Source organism: Ruditapes philippinarum, unplaced genomic scaffold (genome assembly GCF_026571515.1).
Source record: "Ruditapes philippinarum isolate M1 unplaced genomic scaffold, ASM2657151v2 ctg3292_1_1_1_1, whole genome shotgun sequence".
NCBI lineage: Eukaryota > Metazoa > Mollusca > Bivalvia > Venerida > Veneridae > Ruditapes > Ruditapes philippinarum.
In genome coordinates, this window is record NW_026858265.1 from 108735 (window position 1) to 127728 (window position 18994).

At 32.6% G+C, this 18994-nt stretch overlaps 1 protein-coding gene across 2 annotated transcripts in view; it reads right to left on the reverse strand.

The window, feature by feature from the left end:
* The window catches only part of LOC132752607 (ras GTPase-activating protein 3-like), a 31344-nt gene that overhangs the window by 11178 nt on the left and 1172 nt on the right, over positions 1 to 18994 (reverse strand). Inside the window, exons 2-16 of one of the 2 annotated variants that reach the window (XM_060742945.1) lie at positions 18104 to 18215; positions 17461 to 17545; positions 16630 to 16731; positions 16271 to 16353; positions 15583 to 15745; positions 10999 to 11198; positions 9120 to 9270; positions 8245 to 8393; positions 7621 to 7735; positions 6142 to 6340; positions 3985 to 4091; positions 3076 to 3156; positions 2076 to 2153; positions 1193 to 1359; positions 518 to 707 (exon numbers count right to left, since the gene is read on the reverse strand). In XM_060742945.1, the coding sequence (XP_060598928.1) occupies positions 518 to 707; positions 1193 to 1359; positions 2076 to 2153; positions 3076 to 3156; positions 3985 to 4091; positions 6142 to 6340; positions 7621 to 7735; positions 8245 to 8393; positions 9120 to 9270; positions 10999 to 11198; positions 15583 to 15745; positions 16271 to 16353; positions 16630 to 16731; positions 17461 to 17545; positions 18104 to 18215 (1982 nt within the window). The remainder of the gene's footprint in view (positions 1 to 517; positions 708 to 1192; positions 1360 to 2075; positions 2154 to 3075; positions 3157 to 3984; positions 4092 to 6141; positions 6341 to 7620; positions 7736 to 8244; positions 8394 to 9119; positions 9271 to 10998; positions 11199 to 15582; positions 15746 to 16270; positions 16354 to 16629; positions 16732 to 17460; positions 17546 to 18103; positions 18216 to 18994) is intronic. The other variant, XM_060742946.1, reaches the window with a different exon arrangement.

Here is an 18994-nt window from a genome sequence, read left to right on the forward strand (position 1 = left end):
ACACATTAGAGGACATATGGCAACTTTCCAGCTTTACTGGTGGAGGAAGACCTCAAGTGACCCTCCATGTATTATTCCCTCCATGTATTATTTCAGGCACAAGTGGGCACCTGTGTAAAATCACTGACATTCAGTAAGCTAGCTGGATAGCTTCTCCACATGAATTAGTCCCTGGAGGGAGCAATGAGAAGCAAGTGGTTTGAAGTCAATGTTCATAAACACTCAGCCATGAACGCCCCTATTCGCCTGCATTATTATGACAAAATGGCCCTGTAAGGAGCATAAAGGGCAATTTTCTAGCATTTCTACAGAAGCCACATTTTATCACATAAGGAATCTTATAAGCACTCTTTTAACAATATTATTATAAACAGCCTGGTTCAAATGCGGGTCTTATTTTAGTGTTAGCCAACATAAACCAAAACAATTTTGGAATAGTAACTTTTTTTCTACATATAAAATTTATCACAGATTATAAGAAAGACAACAAGTAAGTACATAATTTTTTTCTACTTACATATTTCATCTTAAAGGATTGTTCCTCGAGCTTTTCCACAGCCAGAATATCTTCTACGGGAATCTCACATAAGGGTATCCCACCCTTATACTTGGAATATGTCAAACTTTTATTTGTCAGACAAAAATAACGCTGTTTGAAGTTTTTCACACCAAATTTTTTTCTGCCCTGAGCTCTTTTGATCAACATTCTGACATAATATAAATAAATAAGAAATCTTTTCAACAGTCTATAATATGACCTCAAGATAGTCACAATAATGCCTTCTCTCTAACTTGCTTTTCAGAAACTTTTTAAAAAGACAGACAAGTAACTTTTTGAAAGCTACAGCTTATTAAAATGTGGTATTTTTAAACAATTGATGCTATTTCCATAGCAGTGAAATTCTTAACTTGGGCAACTAACAGCATATTCACACCAATGAATTTAGTCTTAACAAAATACATTTACAAGAGGTCCTATGCTGCTAACCTGTGTAAATGGAAAAGTGAATGAAGAATTAATTAGATAGTTAGCCATTTTTCAACCCTTAAGCAATGATTTAACCAACTCTTGCATAACCCTTTTAAACATTACTACATACTGAATATCTAGAATTTTATATTAATATACAAAAGTTAAGCAAATATGGTAATATCATACGGTAATAACTATTCAAATACTTGTAACACATACCCTTGTTTTAGAACCACAGGAACCTCCTGGATACCCTGGTGGCTGGAATGTGCTTTAGTCGATGATGAAATGATATCTAAGTACATCTTTATAGCCTCTATGTGGGCCTCGTCTGACAGTTGTCGGAACAACGGAACCATGTACTCCTCTTTCAAACAAAATGACCACTGAAAAGAAAAATATATAATTTGAAAATATACTCATTATTTCTTGTTTGTTTCTTGTTTGGGTGGTTTTTAACACCCATTTTAACACAGTTTTGGTCATATCTTGGTGGTTGGTCCACCTAACTGGCTTTACTGGATAACTAACCAGTAATTACCAAAATAGCTTGAAAATACCACAAAAACTTAACATATCTATTATCAAAATAAAATTCTTAATACCTACTTGTTTTATGTATTTGAAAAAAATTCGCTGAATATTTTAAATTCATGACAATGTTAAAGAAGTTCTGATCTATATAAATCATTAAAAGCAAATTTTAATGATTCCAAATGTTTCACAAATTGCAGATGCTAAATGGACAAATTAACCCGACACTATCAAGTCTAACATAACTATTTTAATACATTTTGTTGTATTTTAACTTGTACTGACATTGAGGTGGATGTAGATCTTGGATTCCAATTATTTCAATAAATGCTGACAACCAAAGAGAACAAATGACATTCTGTAAGCTATCTGGATAACTTCCTCATTGAAGAATCCAAGGTTCCTGGCGGAATATAAACTTACACAGTGATGGGCTAGTGGCTTAAAGTCAAAGACCTTTAACTGTTTGGCCATTGACGAACATATAAGAATAACATCTAAAATTATCAATCAACGAAGCCTGAATCCTATGATCAAATAGACAACACTATGGTTAAAGGCAACTTACAGATTTCGAGCAGACGAGATTACCCAGCCCTTGTATGGCTTTAGATATGAGCGTCAGTGTTCTGTTTGTGGTAGCATCCTGAAATATTACAAAAAAATAAAAATTAATAATTTTCTTAACCTGCTGAATTTCTTAAATGGACTTGTCCAGCTTCCATTTTTGGGACTGTTTTTTACTTGTGTAAGGGATATCAAGATGAAAATATAGTCAGTGAGCCAACACTATAGACCTTAAATATTTTGAGTGAAGCACACTGTTCACTGACAAGATATCACACCTTACCTCATCATTAAAATATCATAATAACAAGTCCTAAAATTAGTCTGTTAATTCTGAGCCTCAGGTAAACAAACTACTTTTAATATCAGTGATGTTTTAAGCAAAATAATAGTGACCAAAAAAAGGCCAGTATCTAGATAACAAAAACTGTTGAAAAACCGCAATTCAACTTAGAAAATTCCCAAAATTGTGGAGATTTTTCAAACCAGCTAAAATTTTTGACAAATATGGCATTATATGAAAATCACCACATATATATTAGTACAATCATATGATAAAGTGAATGTTTAAAAAGTTTGGTTCACTGCCCCAATTTATTTTCGTTCATGATACTAAAATTACCTGGCATGAGTTGTTGCAAAATAAGGTAAAGAAGTCATTGAGGGTACTTTATTATAAAGATCTAAGGCTTGGATTGCTGGAAAATTTATAGTACTCCGTTGGCGTGTACATAGTACAGGATGAAACATCTGATGTGATGGGACTAGAAAATCCGGTAAAGAAATCACTGAGGACCTGTCATCATAACAATACTGTACATATAACATCATCCATGTGTAGACTTAATAACTTGAATCCTCACCAAATATGTCTCCATCAAAATATCAACAACAAACAAGAAACTGATTTAAATTTAAGAACAAACAAAAATAAAATCTATGAAGAAAACTAAACAGCTTCCAACAAATCATAAAACAATTAACAAAAAGAGTATTTTGACCTTAAGTTTGGTACTTGGACAGTCAGATGATTTCCTAGCTGATATACAGGGTAACCTCTCTAGATGGACACTACTTGGCACCTAAAATTGTCTTTATACATGTATATATACAGTTAAACCAGTACAGAAACTTCCAAATAAAAAAAAAACATAAGCTGGAAGCCTACTGGAACTGAAAGTGATCTGCATTTGCCACCAGTATAGATCCAGGACAGCATGCACATCCATGAAGTCTTATCAGGCTCTCGATACAGTTAGTAGCTCAATTTTCAAATTTTTGATATTGAAATCCCTTAGACTTTAAATGGACTGTACCAAGTTTCAAAGCAGGGCAAATCCATTTCACAAATTTAGCAGGTTAAAGAAGCTCCCCTGAGGTCTAAAAGCATAAAATTTATAACAAATTTAAATTCTTAAATCAAGGGAAACTCTTAAAATGGAAAAAAAATTGCAACAAAGGAAAATAAAGAAATATACTCAAAATAAAATCAAGAACTGATTTTTTGTTCAATTGTTAGCCCAAATTGAGTGAAAAGCATTGCAACGATTTTCAAATTTTGGTTATCTTCACAATAAAAAGGATGATTCTGGAAAATCGAGGAGAAGAAAGGAAATGAAAATTTACACGAAAATTACCGTTCTTGCCACACATTAAATGGTATACAAATATATCAGAAAAATATTTCCAGTCCCGTCATGTCAAAAATCTTCAGTGGAGTCCCTTTAAGGGTTATACTAAATGACAGCAATTTTGTCCTCACTCCTGATCAATTTCTGTGCAGATATATAGGTTTTGGATTGTTTTAATAAATGAGAGTATATAAAATAAATAAAGAGTATTATATAGAGTATAGGCTTTCCAATCTTTCAACAAAGAGAATAACATGTATCATAATATAGTACACTTACGACAGTGTCTTCTATCAGATCAAAGAATCTTGGTCCCAATATAGCTGGTGCAAAATATCTCAAAAATACAAATCCACTCACTACCTGATACTTCACTTCAGTGGTTTCTGGAAATAAGATCAAAACAAGTTAAAAATAAGAAAAGAACTTACTAAATCTATGTTGTTTCATGAACTTGTAGAAGATGTTTCATCATAATCCAATTGTTAATACTTGCGAATATTTTCGTCAATTTCATGCTAAAATATTTCATCTTGTAAATTTTACCCAGAAATGAACAAGAATAAACAAGCGCTATGTTCGAATGAATGCCATTGACCTTTGACACCATGTCCTCTAAAAGGGTCTTGCAGGTAAAGTACATCAAGGTGCATACATCTGTAAAGTTTAAAGGATGTGAATGGAAGAACTTTTGTTTTATGGCCATGATCAATAATGGAAATTTGGAGGTTCTTGGTGACCTTTGCCTTTGACCCTGTGATCCCTAGATGCGTAGAGCTCATTAAAAGTATAGCACCTATGAAATTTGGAGGCTGTAGGTGGAAGGATCAGAAAGTTAAATCTCTGTGATGAACAAACACACAAAAAAACAAACAAACAAGCAAATTCATTGAATTTATATCCCCCGCCGATTACTGGTTATTATAAACACAACAACTGAAGACATAAGGCTTTATTTCTATATTAATCATGGCATAAACAGTAATATTCTTTGAACTTGATAAATATTCAGGGCAAAAACAGAGCCATAACTTTGTGTTAAATAGTAATATCTGGAAATGCCAATGAGATGTATGCATACTACATAACTAATAAAGGGCCATAAATCTGAGTTATAAGTATCTGACCGGAACAAGGCGACTATATGCACATCTCCTCTTAGTATCCCATAAAGTTTCATTGAATTCCAGCCAGTAGTTACAGAGAAGTAGCACGGAAACGATTATTGCTCTGGTTGTATACTGCCTAAGTTATCAAGGGTCATAACTCTAAGTTAAAATGTCTGACCCGAACAAGGCGACAATATGCGCATCTCCTCTTGGTATTGAAGGTTCCAATAAAGTTTCATTGAATTCCAGCCAGTAGTTGCAGAGAAGTAGTGAGGAAACAAATATTTTTCTATATGGATACTGCATAACTAATCAAGGGCCATAACTCTGTGTTAAAGTGTCTGACCCCAACAAGGCAATGATATGCGCATCTTCTCTTGGTATTGAAGGTTCTCATAAAGTTTCATTGAATTCCAGCCAGTAATTGCAGAGAAGTAGCGCGGTAACGATATTTGCTCTATATGCATACTGCATAACTAATCAAGGGCCATAACTCTGAGTTAAAGTGTCTGACCGGAACAAGGCAACGATATGCGCATCTCCTCTTGGTATTGAAGATTTCCATAAAGTTTTGTTGAATTCCAGCCAGTAGTTGCAGAGAAGTAGCGCTGAAACGATTATTGCTCGATATGTATACTACATAACTCATCAAGGGCCATAACCCTGTGTTGAAGTGTCTGTACTGAACTAGGCGACGATATGGGCACCTTGTCTTGGTATTGATGGTTTCCATAAAGTTTCATTGAATTTCCAGCCAGTAGCTGAAGAGAAGTAGCGCGGAAACAATTATTACTCCATATGCATACTGCATAACTAATCAAGGGCCATAACTCTGATTAAAGTATCTGACCGGAACAAACCGACGATATGCGCATCTCCTCTTGGTATTGAAGGTTCCCATAAAGTTTCGTTGAATTCTAGGCAACAGTTGCAAAGAAGTAGTGCGGAAACGATTTTTACTCTATATGCATACTACATAACTAATCAAGGGCCATAACTCTGAGTTAAAGGGTCTGACCGGAACAAGCTGACGATATGCGCATCTCCTCTTGATATTGATGATTCCCATAAAGTTTCGTTGAATTCCAGCCAATAGCTGGTAATTTGAATTTTATGAGTTTTTGTTCTTTATTTAACTACGGAATGAAGCTCATAAATATCAAATGTTTGCTCGGAAGGACGACGGACGGACAACGCCAAAACTATATCCCCCTCCCGTTTCCATCGGCGGGGGATAACAAACGGAAAAACCACAAACAAAAAGCCCTCCCAATTTATTGATCAAGGAGCAAAAAAAAAAGAAGAATATTTTAAAAACAAAATCTACCTGGAAACTGGCAACAAGCTGCTTGTTTGAGAGTATGAAACACCTGAGACATGTCTGTAGGGCAAACAAGTCCCGAGCTGGTAATGGCGACAAATATTTGTTCTATATACTGACACAGGTTGTCAAGGTTACCGTTGATATTCTCACTATCCTGTAACTTTGTCGGGTCAATCTCACATGGTAGATGTTCTGTACAGATCTGTAATTGTACAAACATATAATTCCAAGCCAATCATATTATCAAATAAGCTTGTAACCTACTGTGATCTATGCAAGGTAGAATACTTCATTAATATTTTAAGAGTTTGCAGTTGACTATTTTGTATTATTAACTGTTACCTTATGTAAATGTAATTTGGTATTTTTAACTGTTTTCTGAAATTCTAAAAACGTCAATGTTCGCAAACTGTTGACCGGTCAATAGTTTTGACTGTTTCCCTCGCGTGCTATGACGTCAATGACGTCATAGAGGATTCCTACTTGAAGCGTCCATCGACCTTGATCATAAACCAGACGTGACGTGACATAGTAAAAGTATTAAGTTTAATTATTAACATATGTGCAAAACTATTTTCTTTTTCTTTTTTTCTTCTGCAAGTACTGTTAAAACACTAATTGATCAGGTAATAAAACAGTTATTTCATATGTGTTTGGGAACAGTCAAACAGTTGTCACTCGGTGTCAGGGATAGTGTTTTGAACTGTTAAAACTTGAAAAAAGGAACATGTTTAAACTGAGAAGCATACAGTAAAGAGTCTGGTTAAAATGCACATTTGTGCCAGCCAACTAAGCTCAGAAATGGTGGCTTAGTCACCTGATTATAGTCCATATTATAGTGATAATCTGCCTTCATACTTCCTTAATTGTAATATTTATAATAAGATATATGACCCATAATCAATAGTTGTTAGCTTATATAACTCACCTGATAGGTGAGGGTTATATAGCAAAGAAGTGTTTACACGAGGCCATATAACTTGTCTAGTCATTTATAACAAATTTATAAAACTGTACCACTCTCCTTCAAATGCATAAAAATAATAAATAAGTCAGCAGAAGCTGTGTATATATCAGTAGATAATATAAATGTCACAATTGTCCAATAAAATTTGATGATATAACCATGAAGTATTATTTACAGGGCCTCCACTGAGGTTTTTTACATGAAACTGAAAAAAAATGTAGATTTAGACAAGTAACTTGTGTGCAAAAATTAAGACAGTTCGCCAACTCTGTTTTTCCTGAACAATTATTCTAATTGTGAAAATTGACTTAAAATTGAAAACTCTTGTAATGCTTTTTACTTAAATTGGGTATGAATTGCAGACAAAAAATATTATCAATTTATTACTCTGAGTTTACTCCCCATTTTTTTGCATATCCTTATGTTTTAAGCGCCCTAGCTGATGTAAGTAAGAAATTCAAATTTTATGTTTTTAGGCTTTTGGATGCCAGTCTATTTCCTTTATTATATCGTACCTGTTGAATGGTGGGTTTGAGTATATGATGAAGGTATGGTAATCCAACTAGTTTCATTAGCTCGTCTAACATCTTCGTAAGTAACGTGTTCCCTCTAAATAATGTGTGATGATCTCTGAATGATAACATCATAATCATGGTTACATCTAGTTCATACTACTGTGATTTGTATTTTTCCATTGGTTCAACTCATTCATACAATAAATCTTTAACACTGTCTACCACTTGAATGCTATAAAATTCATCGAGGTTCAGAGAAAGTAATCAGAAGCAGAAAACAACTATCATTATATTTCTTTATTTAAGTTTTTGTTACAAAATTTTGCCACAATTATTTCCACAAAAATAGAGTTAACTTTTTGGCCTTTCCAAAGTAAAAGTAATTATGCAATTTCTCTCTTGCTAATGTACATAATATGTTATCTTTGTTCGCAATTATTACTTAAAACTAAATCTGAAAAGGTATTCATTTAAGAGGTAGCATCAAATTTTGGGAATCACTTCAGAATTCAAAGCAAGCGTATGTATCACTTTCTATTTCCGCATTTTAATAAACTGTTTAACTCATCACTGAAGATTGGTAGATGTGTAATTTATATCAATAAAAAGAATTTAACCACTTACAATGTATGTTTAATCTCATAACTGGCTAAGGCTTCCATAAATGGCACTATTTTTCCATGGTGTAGGAATACCCTCACTAGAGGTTGTGCAGCTTCCTGCAGATGATCTACAACTCGTCCAAGGATACATGCTGCACTAGAACTAATAGGCTAAAAATAGAATAAGCAATACAAATCATTAAGGCATATAACTGTTCTATGTTGTTAATTTTACAGTTCCTTATAGTGCCCATTAGGGGTGTTCTACCTTAAGACTACCTGCAGATAACAGCCATATGCAGATACTATTGACAGAAGGCCAAATAATAAGTTAAAATTTTATTATACTGCAATGTTATATCACTTGTTTTGCTAGATCATATGTAAATAAAGATCACTCTTTCCATTTTAAACACAATGTAAATGTCTGTAAAGACAGATTTAACTATATTTGTAGTGTTTCTTACATTGATATACATGTAATAGGGCTACTATGGTCTGTGGCCGAGTGGTTAAGGTTGTTGACATCAAACCACTTGCCCATCACCACTGTGGGTTTGAATCCTGACAGGAACTTTAGGTTGTTTCATGTAAAGAAAGTGACTATATGACCTACACTGTGGTGGTGCAACAACAACAATATATAAATCTTTATCTATCTTTATTTATTGGTGAATGCTGCACAAGACCTTGAACTACTAAAGCTAATTTTGGTCATGCCATTATTTGGATTTTAGTTGGCAAGGATTACAAACAAATGTTGGCAATATACTGCAATACTTTCTTACATACAATAAAGAGATAATGACAAAAGGTCACTTTTGTTCAGAATAGCTTTTGTCAAACATTAGACCATATAAATAATAGTTTGTTTTGATGATCACCAGCAAGTCGTACCTGTATATCACTGGACTGTAGAAGTATATTTCTAAGGTCATCATAATACTGTGAGGAGAATACATGCTCTGTATTGTACGACACCTTTAATCGGATGGAACCAAAATCCTCCGAGGCAGGTTTAAAATCCAGATTTGGCCTCAGAAAATACCTATAATGTACAAGGAGACAAACACTGATTCAAAATAGTCAGTTCTACCTTGATAAATATACTGTGACTTTAAAGTAAACTTAAAGCTACAACTAAATAAAATTCTGTTAACTTGCAGGAACTCAAAATAACAAAGGTAATGACATCAATAAATTTTAGTTGCATCAAGTTTTACTTTCTGTAAATAAAAACTAGAAATGTGTCCATAGGACACGGATGCCCCCACACGCCACTGTTCTGTCAATCTTATGACTCTAGGTCAAATATTTTTTGGACTACATGTGCCACAAGTTGAAAACTAAAAATCAACAAAGGGCAATAATTCTGTTAAATTTGGTCGCAGCAAAAATTCCTTCCTTTACTACCATCTACACATTAAGGTTGTTAATCCCTGTAAGTTAAAGCAAAATCTGCCATCCGGTTTAAGAGGAGTTGCGTTCACAAAATTTCTACACAGTATATAATGAAAAAATCAACAAAGGGCCATAATTATGTTAAATTTGGTTGCAGCAAAAATTCCTTCCTTTACTACCATCTACACATTACCGTTGTTCATCCCTGAAAGTTTAAGCAAAATCTGCCATCCGGTTTAAGAGGAGTTGCGTTCACAAAATTTCTACATAGTATTTAGTGAAAAAATCAACAAAGGGCCATAATTCTGTAAAATTTGGTCGCAGCAAAAATTCCTTCCTTTACTGCCACCTACACCTTAAGGTTCTTCATCCCTGGAAGTTAACGCAAAATCTGCCATCCGGTTTAAGAGGAGTTGCATTCACAAAATTTCTATATAGTATTTAGTGAAAAATCAACAAAGGGCCATAATTCTGTTAAATTTGGTCGCGGCAAAAATTCCTTCCTTTACTACCATCTACACATTAAGGTTGTTAATCCCTGTAAGTTTAAGCAAAATCTGCCATCTGGTTTAAGAGGAGTTGCGTTCACAAAATTTCTACATAGTATATAGTGAAAAAATCAACAAAGGGCCATAATTCTGTAAAATTTGGTCGAAGCGAAAATTCCTTCCTCAACTACCATCTACACATTAAGGTTGTTAATCCCTGTAAGTTTAAGCAAAATCTGCCAACTGGTTAAAGAGGAGTTGCGTTCACAAAATTTCTATAATAGTATCTAGTGAAAAAATCAATAAAGGGCCATAATTCTGTTAAATTTGGTCGCAGCAAAAATTCCTTCCTTTACTACCATCTACACATTAAGGTTGTTAATCCCTGTAAGTTTAAGCAAAATCTGCCAACTGGTTAAAGAGGAGTTGCGTTCACAAAATTTCTATATAGTATCTAGTGAAAAAATCAACAAAGGGCCATAATTCTGTTAAATTTGGTCGCAGCGAAAATTCCTTCCTTTACTACCATCTACACATTAAGGTTGTTCATCCCTGTAAGTTTAAGTAAAATCTGCCATCCGGTTTAAGAGGAGTTGCGTTCACAAGATTTCGGGACGTACGGACGGACGGACAAGTGCAACGCTATATGCTCCCACATTGTGGGGGCATAACAATACAATAATACAACAGCTTGACATAAGTATCTTGATTAAAATCAATATTTTCCCCCGCCATTTATCTGAAAGATGGGAGATAGTGGTGGTGTTGGTGGTTAACACTCCTGGTCACGGCAGTAAGCCACTCTGAAAAGCGGGAACAAACAAACATATGAAGTCCATGTCATGATTTTGATAATTTCTTTCATTCAATACCATGCATGAACATACCAAGAGTTTTGAGCAGAAGATGTGTCAAGGTCTCGTAGGGGAATTTTAACTTCGCCTAGATACACCCCTGGAAACATTCCACCCAGCACTTCCCGTGACACCCTCGAGTCATCGTGCCATAGTGACACACGTAAATCTCCGCTAAATATGTCCTCGATGTAATAATTGTGCCGATCATGATTCTGTCCTTTGTTCTCCATCTATAATACAATTTGAAAATAAATTTTGTACAAGAATATATGGATGATAAAAATTGAAGATGACCTTTGACCTTGGGACAATTGTTGTCCAACTCTATACAGCTCTGTTCAATAAATTTCTTTATATTTTTCTGAACATACTTGTTTAAATACAAATAAACATGCATTTAGTTTATACAAATTTATTTTAGTTCAATTGTGTTGGAAGCTATAAGTTTATCAAATCCGTTCCTGGAACCTACCAGTACTAAAAAATATACGGTTTCTTGTTCAAAGAAACAAAGGCTTGCCCCTGACAGGGTTTGAACCCATGCGGTCAGTAACCCTTAGATTATTAGTCTGACGTGTCAACCACTCGGCCACGCCGCCACTTAAACAAGCATTTAGGTTGTATATTATCATGAATATAATATTAAATACTTCATTATCATACACAAGCTATTTAACCACTTGAGACAGTGTTTTTAATGGTCAAATCCATGTGACTTCATATGGTCATACCAGTATGCTGAAAATAAGACCATGCCAAAAGCATTGTTTACATGCCAGTTTAAAACGGCTTTTTTAATTATGGTAAATTACAGCAGTCTTCGACTTAACCCACTCGACCGACGACCGAGTCGAGTAAATTTGCGGGTGGTCGAGTGAAAATTCCAAGCTGGTAGCCCGTCTGGTCGAGGGCTTTTTTCATATCCAAATTAAGAAAATGTTCGAAATATGCAGAGCTCCATATAGCAATGTTTTGGCTTTATGAAAATACAATATATTTCTGCTGAATTGGATGGAAAACTAAAAGTACTATTGTCAACACTGCTGTAAGTTGAAAACGAAAGTAGCAGGAAGTGACATCGAGTAAAAAGGGAAGGTAACTCTTGGGAGTTTCTGAAATGAAATTATTGATAAGTTAAATTTGGTGTAATCATCGTAGGACTTAACCTAATATTCAATTTGTTTAGACATATATTATAATGTTTTTGCTACAAAATAAAGAAAAATGTTGTACTTGCCACTTTAGTTATTGGAAAACATATTTCTCCCTTGCCATCTGCAGTTTTGTACTCAATATTTTCGTACCAAGTTTACAGTTACGGACAATTTCCTCAAAGACTAATTCTTTGTGTATAAAAGTTTTAATTTTATTATATTTATTTTTCATTAATTCTAATTTCAATTATAAATAATCAAAACCAAAGAACGGCACTAAAATGTAGTCTGTAGAAATAGAGTATGAATAAAGCCTCATGCTGACCATGTAGCTGATTGTAAAAGAATGTGACACATTCAAACAACAACATGTCACCAACAAGAGCCACCGCCGGGCGGGGGCAACGCTCGACTTTTTACTTTTTCTAAACACAAACATAGAAAGGTTTGAACATATATTGATGTTTCCTTTTTATAAATTTAGTTGGTCTGTCTTGTCACATTAGTTTTGTTTATATATTTTGTATATATATGAATAGAAACATTAAGCATATTTCTAAAAATAGCAACAGTACGCAATTTCTAAAAATAGCAACAATGACGCAATTTCTAAAAATAGCAACAATGACGCAATTTCTAAAAATAGAAAAAATGATGCAATTTCTAAAAAAAGAAAAAAATGACGCAATTTCTAAAAATAGAAACAATGACGCAATTTCTAAAAATAGAAAAAAAAATGACGCAATTTCTAAAAATAGAAACAATGACGCAATTTCTAAATATAGAAAAAAATGACGCAATTACTAAAAATAGCAACAATGACGCAATTTCTAAAAATAGAAAAAGATGACGCAATTTCTAAAAATAGAAAAAAATGACGCAATTACTAAAAATAGCAACAATGACGCAATTTCTAAAAATAGAAAAAAATGACGCAATTTCTAAAAATAGAAAAAATGACGCAATTACTAAAAATAGCAACAATGACGCAATTTCTAAAAATAGAAAAAAATGACGCAATTACTAAAAATAGCAACAATGACGCAATTTCTAAAAATAGAAAAAATGACGCAATTTCTAAAAATAGAACAAAAATGACGCAATTTCTAAAAATAGCAACAATGACACAATTTCTAAAAATAGAAAAAATGACGCAATTTCTAAAAATAGGAAAAAATGACGCAAATTCTAAAAATAGCAACAATGACGCAATTTCTAAAAATAGAAAAACATGACGCAATTTCTAAAAATAGAAAAAATGACGCAATTTCTAAAAATAGAAAAACATGACGCAATTTCTAAAAATAGAAACAATGACGCAATTTCTAAAAATAGAAACAATGACGCAATTTCTAAAAATAGAACAAAAATGACGAAATTTCTAAAAATAGAAAAAAAATGACGCAATTTCTAAAAATAGCAACAATGACGCAATTTCTAAAAATAGAAAAAAAAATGACGCAATTTCTAAAAAATAGCAACAATGACGCAATTTCTAAAAATAGAAAAAATGACGCAATTTCTAAAAATAGAAAAACATGACGCAATTATATACATGTATATATATGTATATATATATATATATATATATATAATATATATTTGATATATATATATATATATATATCTATATATGTATATATATATATATACATGCATATATATATATATATATATATATATATATATATATATATATATACCTGCATATATGTATATATATACACACACACATTTATATATATATTTATATATAATACATATACTATACATACACACACACCGATAAATGCACAATCTGAGAAAATTCAGTAATATAACCTTCAAGGTCAAGGTCATTAAAGAGCCCTAGCAAATTTGGGTTTGATAAACAACAAGGTCTGGTCCTTAAGAATGTTCTGTTATAATATGAAGTTTATCCCTTCAAAAATAGCAAAGTTACAGTCAGTTACTGCCAAAACAATGAAAATTTCAATAATTTGACCTTCAAAGGCAATGTCATTAATGAGTGAAGGTCAAGGTCTTTCGGTATATTTTTAACAGTTATCTTTGAAGATTATTATGTTCAAGTTTGATGACAATCCATTCAAAAATAACAAAGTTACAGCCAATAATAGCCAAAAAAATGAAAATTTCAATAATTTGACCTTCAAAGTCAAGGTCATTGATGAGTGAATGTCAAGGTCTGACTGGTTATTTTTAAGGGATATCCTTGAAGATTATTATGTTCAAGTTTGAAGACAATCCATTCAAAAATAACAAAGTAACAGCCAATAACAGCATGAACAAGCAAAAATTGGACTTTTAACCTTGAAGGTCAAGGTCATTTATGGATGAAGGTCAAGGTTAGTGTGGTCTACTGAAAGGTCTTGTCCCAAGGGTTGTTGTGGCCAAGTATGAAGACAATACACCAAGAAATAAAAAAGTTATGATCCAGGTACAAGTTTTCGGACGGCAACGGCAACGGCAACGGAGACGGCAACGCCGACCTGACTATAACAATACCTCTACTTTTTTTTTCAAAAAAAAAAAAGTCGAGCTAACAACAAAAATGAGTCTTGTCATTAATTTGCTGTGTAACCTAAACAAACCCTAGTCTAGGGAAGCCTGCCTTAACTGAGCAAATTTTGTATTATTTCACATTGAATCAATACTTTATTATATAAGTCAGTCTGATTTATGTAAAGAAAGGAACTTTTTAGAAGGCAATGAAATTTGATAACAAAACAATGCAAATTCTTTTTATAAATTTTACCCCAGAATTTTCATTTTACTCTAGATTTTGATGGGTAAACCACCTTGGCCCTAAAAATTATTTGCAGCTTTATTGAACTTAAAACGCTTATGAAATATGATTGATTGTTAGACATTTATTAGGCGTCATCTCATGCTTCACAATATGTCTTTTTTCTTGTATTTTGAAGGCACTAAGCCAAAAATAAACACACCAAAAAAAAAAGTAATACTAAAAGGAATATAAATATGTTGTCAATGCATGTATCAGCCGACATGGTTACAGTAAACGAGGAGAAGAGTATTTTCAGTTTTTAAACAATTTTTTTCAGTGTCTGTGGACAATGCCACAGAAATATCAAAATATCTTCTTTTCATATGTAGTTTAAACTCTTCTTATTTAAATAATGAAAGGAAGAAAAGTTGATTAGTTGATATTTTAATAATGTTAAATGGTATATAAAACATATAGAAAGTGTTATTTTGTACAAAATGTATGCAAAAAATACCATTTTGGTACGGGCTAGTTAAAATGTGTTCGGGCTAGTGAAATTTGTAAGCTGCTAGCCCAACTGGGCTAGTGCTGATAAAAAATTAAGGCGAAGACTGTTACAGGAAACTCAATCTACAGCTAATATTTAATCCATAAAATTACAGATATGAGCCAATGTGTGCCAAAGATATTATAAAAGACTCTTTCATACAGAGCAAAAACTAAATTACTCACATCAAAAAAGAAAGTCTCCTCAAACTGTGGACATATTGTTTTCTTCTTTACATTTGTTCTTTTCACATCTTCTCTGTATCGAATTTTACCGTAACATAACGTGACAACGGCATATGGATTACAAGCTCCATTTGTGACAGGTAAGTCTGTGCACTCCACAATTCTTAACATTGAAAACAAGAAAAGATTAATATTACAACTATACTCTGTTATATAACAACATTTCTGTAACATGTTTTGATACTGCAGGGTCTATATAATGAGACTTGAAAGATAACAAATATAAGGATTTTACACTGGCTACCGGTACAGACCGGAATATCTAACTTGAGGGTAACTGTTTATGGAGGTAACGTGGCTCTGTAGAAGGACATCATTCTAGGGACGCAATTCAGACATAAAAGGGACGCAATTCAGACATAAAAGGGACGCAATTCAGACACACAAGGAGCGTGGGAATGACATCATTTAAAACACATGACATGTCCCGCAAAAATATGCTTATATAATATACAAAATCTGTGCCAGAGCTAATATATTCTTGGGTATAATATATTACCACTCAAACACCATGCTACATGGATTGCCATAAATAAACATATACATTTGTACATACCTGTAAAAAAGTATTGTACATAGCACTACGGGCAAAAATATGTACAAATCAATGATACAGAAAAATAATTACCTTACAGCAAGTCTATGTGAGACACTGTGATCAGGGTCACATGTTAAACACTCTTCAAATCTCAGTTCAAGATGAACTTTACCCTGTAATGGGAGAATTGTATAAACAATGTAGAACAACATCAATATTAACATAGAGCATTCAAGATACTAATTGATTATACTTAATGCATATAAATGTTAAATCATTGCAAAACAATGTAGAACAATATCTATATAATTCTCAAAATGCTGTTCTGCTTTCAAAACTAGTAATTATTCTAGAATGTTAAAATACGCTACTGCTGTGACAATACAATCCAGATTTTCTCTGATTTTTCTAAGATTTTAATTGAAAACCAACTCAATAATTTCACAAACCTGTACTTCAGAATTAGCTTCAAGAGGCAGTATTGGGAACCAGTGCTCTTTACCATGATACTTGTGTAACTCCTTCTTCAGTAATGACACTTTACCAATTACCTGATGATTTAAAAAGTATATTTCTAGACAAATATCATTTATCATAAGAAATATAAAGGATAACTTTAACTTATTTCAATAGTAGTGCTGGTGTTGGTAGTTTTCACTCCAGATCACGGCAGTAAGCCACATTAAATTTACCAGAGCACAGTTCAGCCACTGCATCATTCCTGGGCAGGCTGTCAAGCAATTTACCAGTACTAATTGCCTTCACTTTTGCAAGGAACTGAAACTCATGTAAATGCCAGAGCAGATGTACAGTGCGAATGACCGTAGAAATGATTTCATGATCAATCACAACAAAAGTGACCTGTACTGTCCAGGAATCAAACTCAATTCACCCGATTCACAGTCCAATGCTTTACCTATTGAGCTAACCCCACATTACTAACTAACATTCAATAGTTCTTTTAGTTAGTTTTAAGAAAATTATGGTCATATGTAGGTGCCCATAAATGCTGTATTTGAAAATTAAGGCAGCACCTTGGGAGAACCACTTACTGTCCGAAAGGAAGAATGAATGTAAATATTAAGATTTCTGTATCTCAACAAAACAATGTGAAGTTCTTTATATCCATGATTTCTTATGTATTATAAGATCTGGATAATAGGTTCACATCACAGGCTCAAAAGTTACTTGAAAACTTATGACTTATGTAACAATCTAGTTATAATTAACAATATACATGTACAGACACATTCATATGATTATGAAAAGCATAAAATTACCTTGTCTGGCTTTTCATATACGTAACATGACAAATATCTGAATTGTCTTGGTATTTCACCATGAAACTCTTCCCCGTAAAAAGGGCTGTAAAACAAAACACATCTCCCAGTAATATAAAATAATATTTAAGTGTCCATTAATTAATTAATTCATTCATAACATAAAATGGAAAAGCTTTAAGAAAATTTTGGATTTTTTTTAATTACTGTTTTTGTTACAGGTATTTACCACAGATTGGCTGATATTATAGTGAAAAAAAAAACCAAAAACTATAGAATACTTTAAATTATCAAACTTCAATAAATTAAAAGGAAATCTTCAGTTTTAAAATTACTTACTCCTTAAAATTCTATTCTTACTGTTTATCACAAGATTTTTTTTCACAGATCCTTTAAATTTGGGGGGAAATAACATGGTTTTTTTTTCAAAACAGGGACAAAAAAACTTGATGTTAATTCAATTTTTGAGGAAAACTGCATGATTTTAAAAACATTTTTCTGTGGGAGAACAACTGTAAATGCCCTAGAATATATTCTAGTATAAAAGGAAAAAGGCCTCAGTAACATGATATATGTCCCAAGTTGGAACAAAAATCATGAAATGACTGATGGCCCTGACAATAAATATATATATTTCTGTTACTTTGAACATTTTTCCACCACAGCAGTCCTGTATATTTCTTCTCTGTCTAAGGATAATGTACAGAATGTGTTCTTTGCTGATCCATTTCCACCAGGAAGATTCTTTGCTTCTCCTTAAATCAAATAAAGAAATCAATTTCCTTACTAAATTAATTTAATAAAGCTACTAATTGTAATGAACTTAAAGATAATTTAAAATAAAAAAAATATGTGGTTAAATGAGCATAGAGCACACACAAAATAGATCTATTTCTATGCAATTAACATAAATTTACTGAAAATTATTTTTTGACTGATCAATGCTGGTTACAATGCTGGTTATAAATTGAACACTTCTAAAAGTTTTTTCGAGGACTTTTTCAATCTGACTCTCCCAGCTAAGCAGGACCTTTAACACAGGGGTTTAACCTACATTAAAACATTATTGATTAATGTCACTTAAATTTGTAGCTTTACAATAACTCTAGCCATTTATCAACCATTATAACTTATATAGTTGAAAACAAGTCAATAACCTCTGTCACCTCTAAATATAAAAAAATTTCAACAGATTGTGGAAGAACAAAAGATTTAAAGCAAAGATGATATTCTATACATATGCATAATTAATTTTATGCTACATCTGTAAAAGTTTTCAAGGCCATATTAAGCTAAAGACTAAGAACGATGGGCTTTGGCTAGCCCTGCTACAGATTACAAGTTCATATTAAAAAGGAACATAAAATTCAATGAAACATATGAAAATTTCAAAACATTACAAGTTATATAAGTTGATGACAGGATAAACACAATATTATATGGTAATGTAAATTGAATGAAGTAAATATAACCAAACATGCTGGTAAAATAACACTTAACACTTTCAAAAGCATAATCTTCAAACATAGACAAG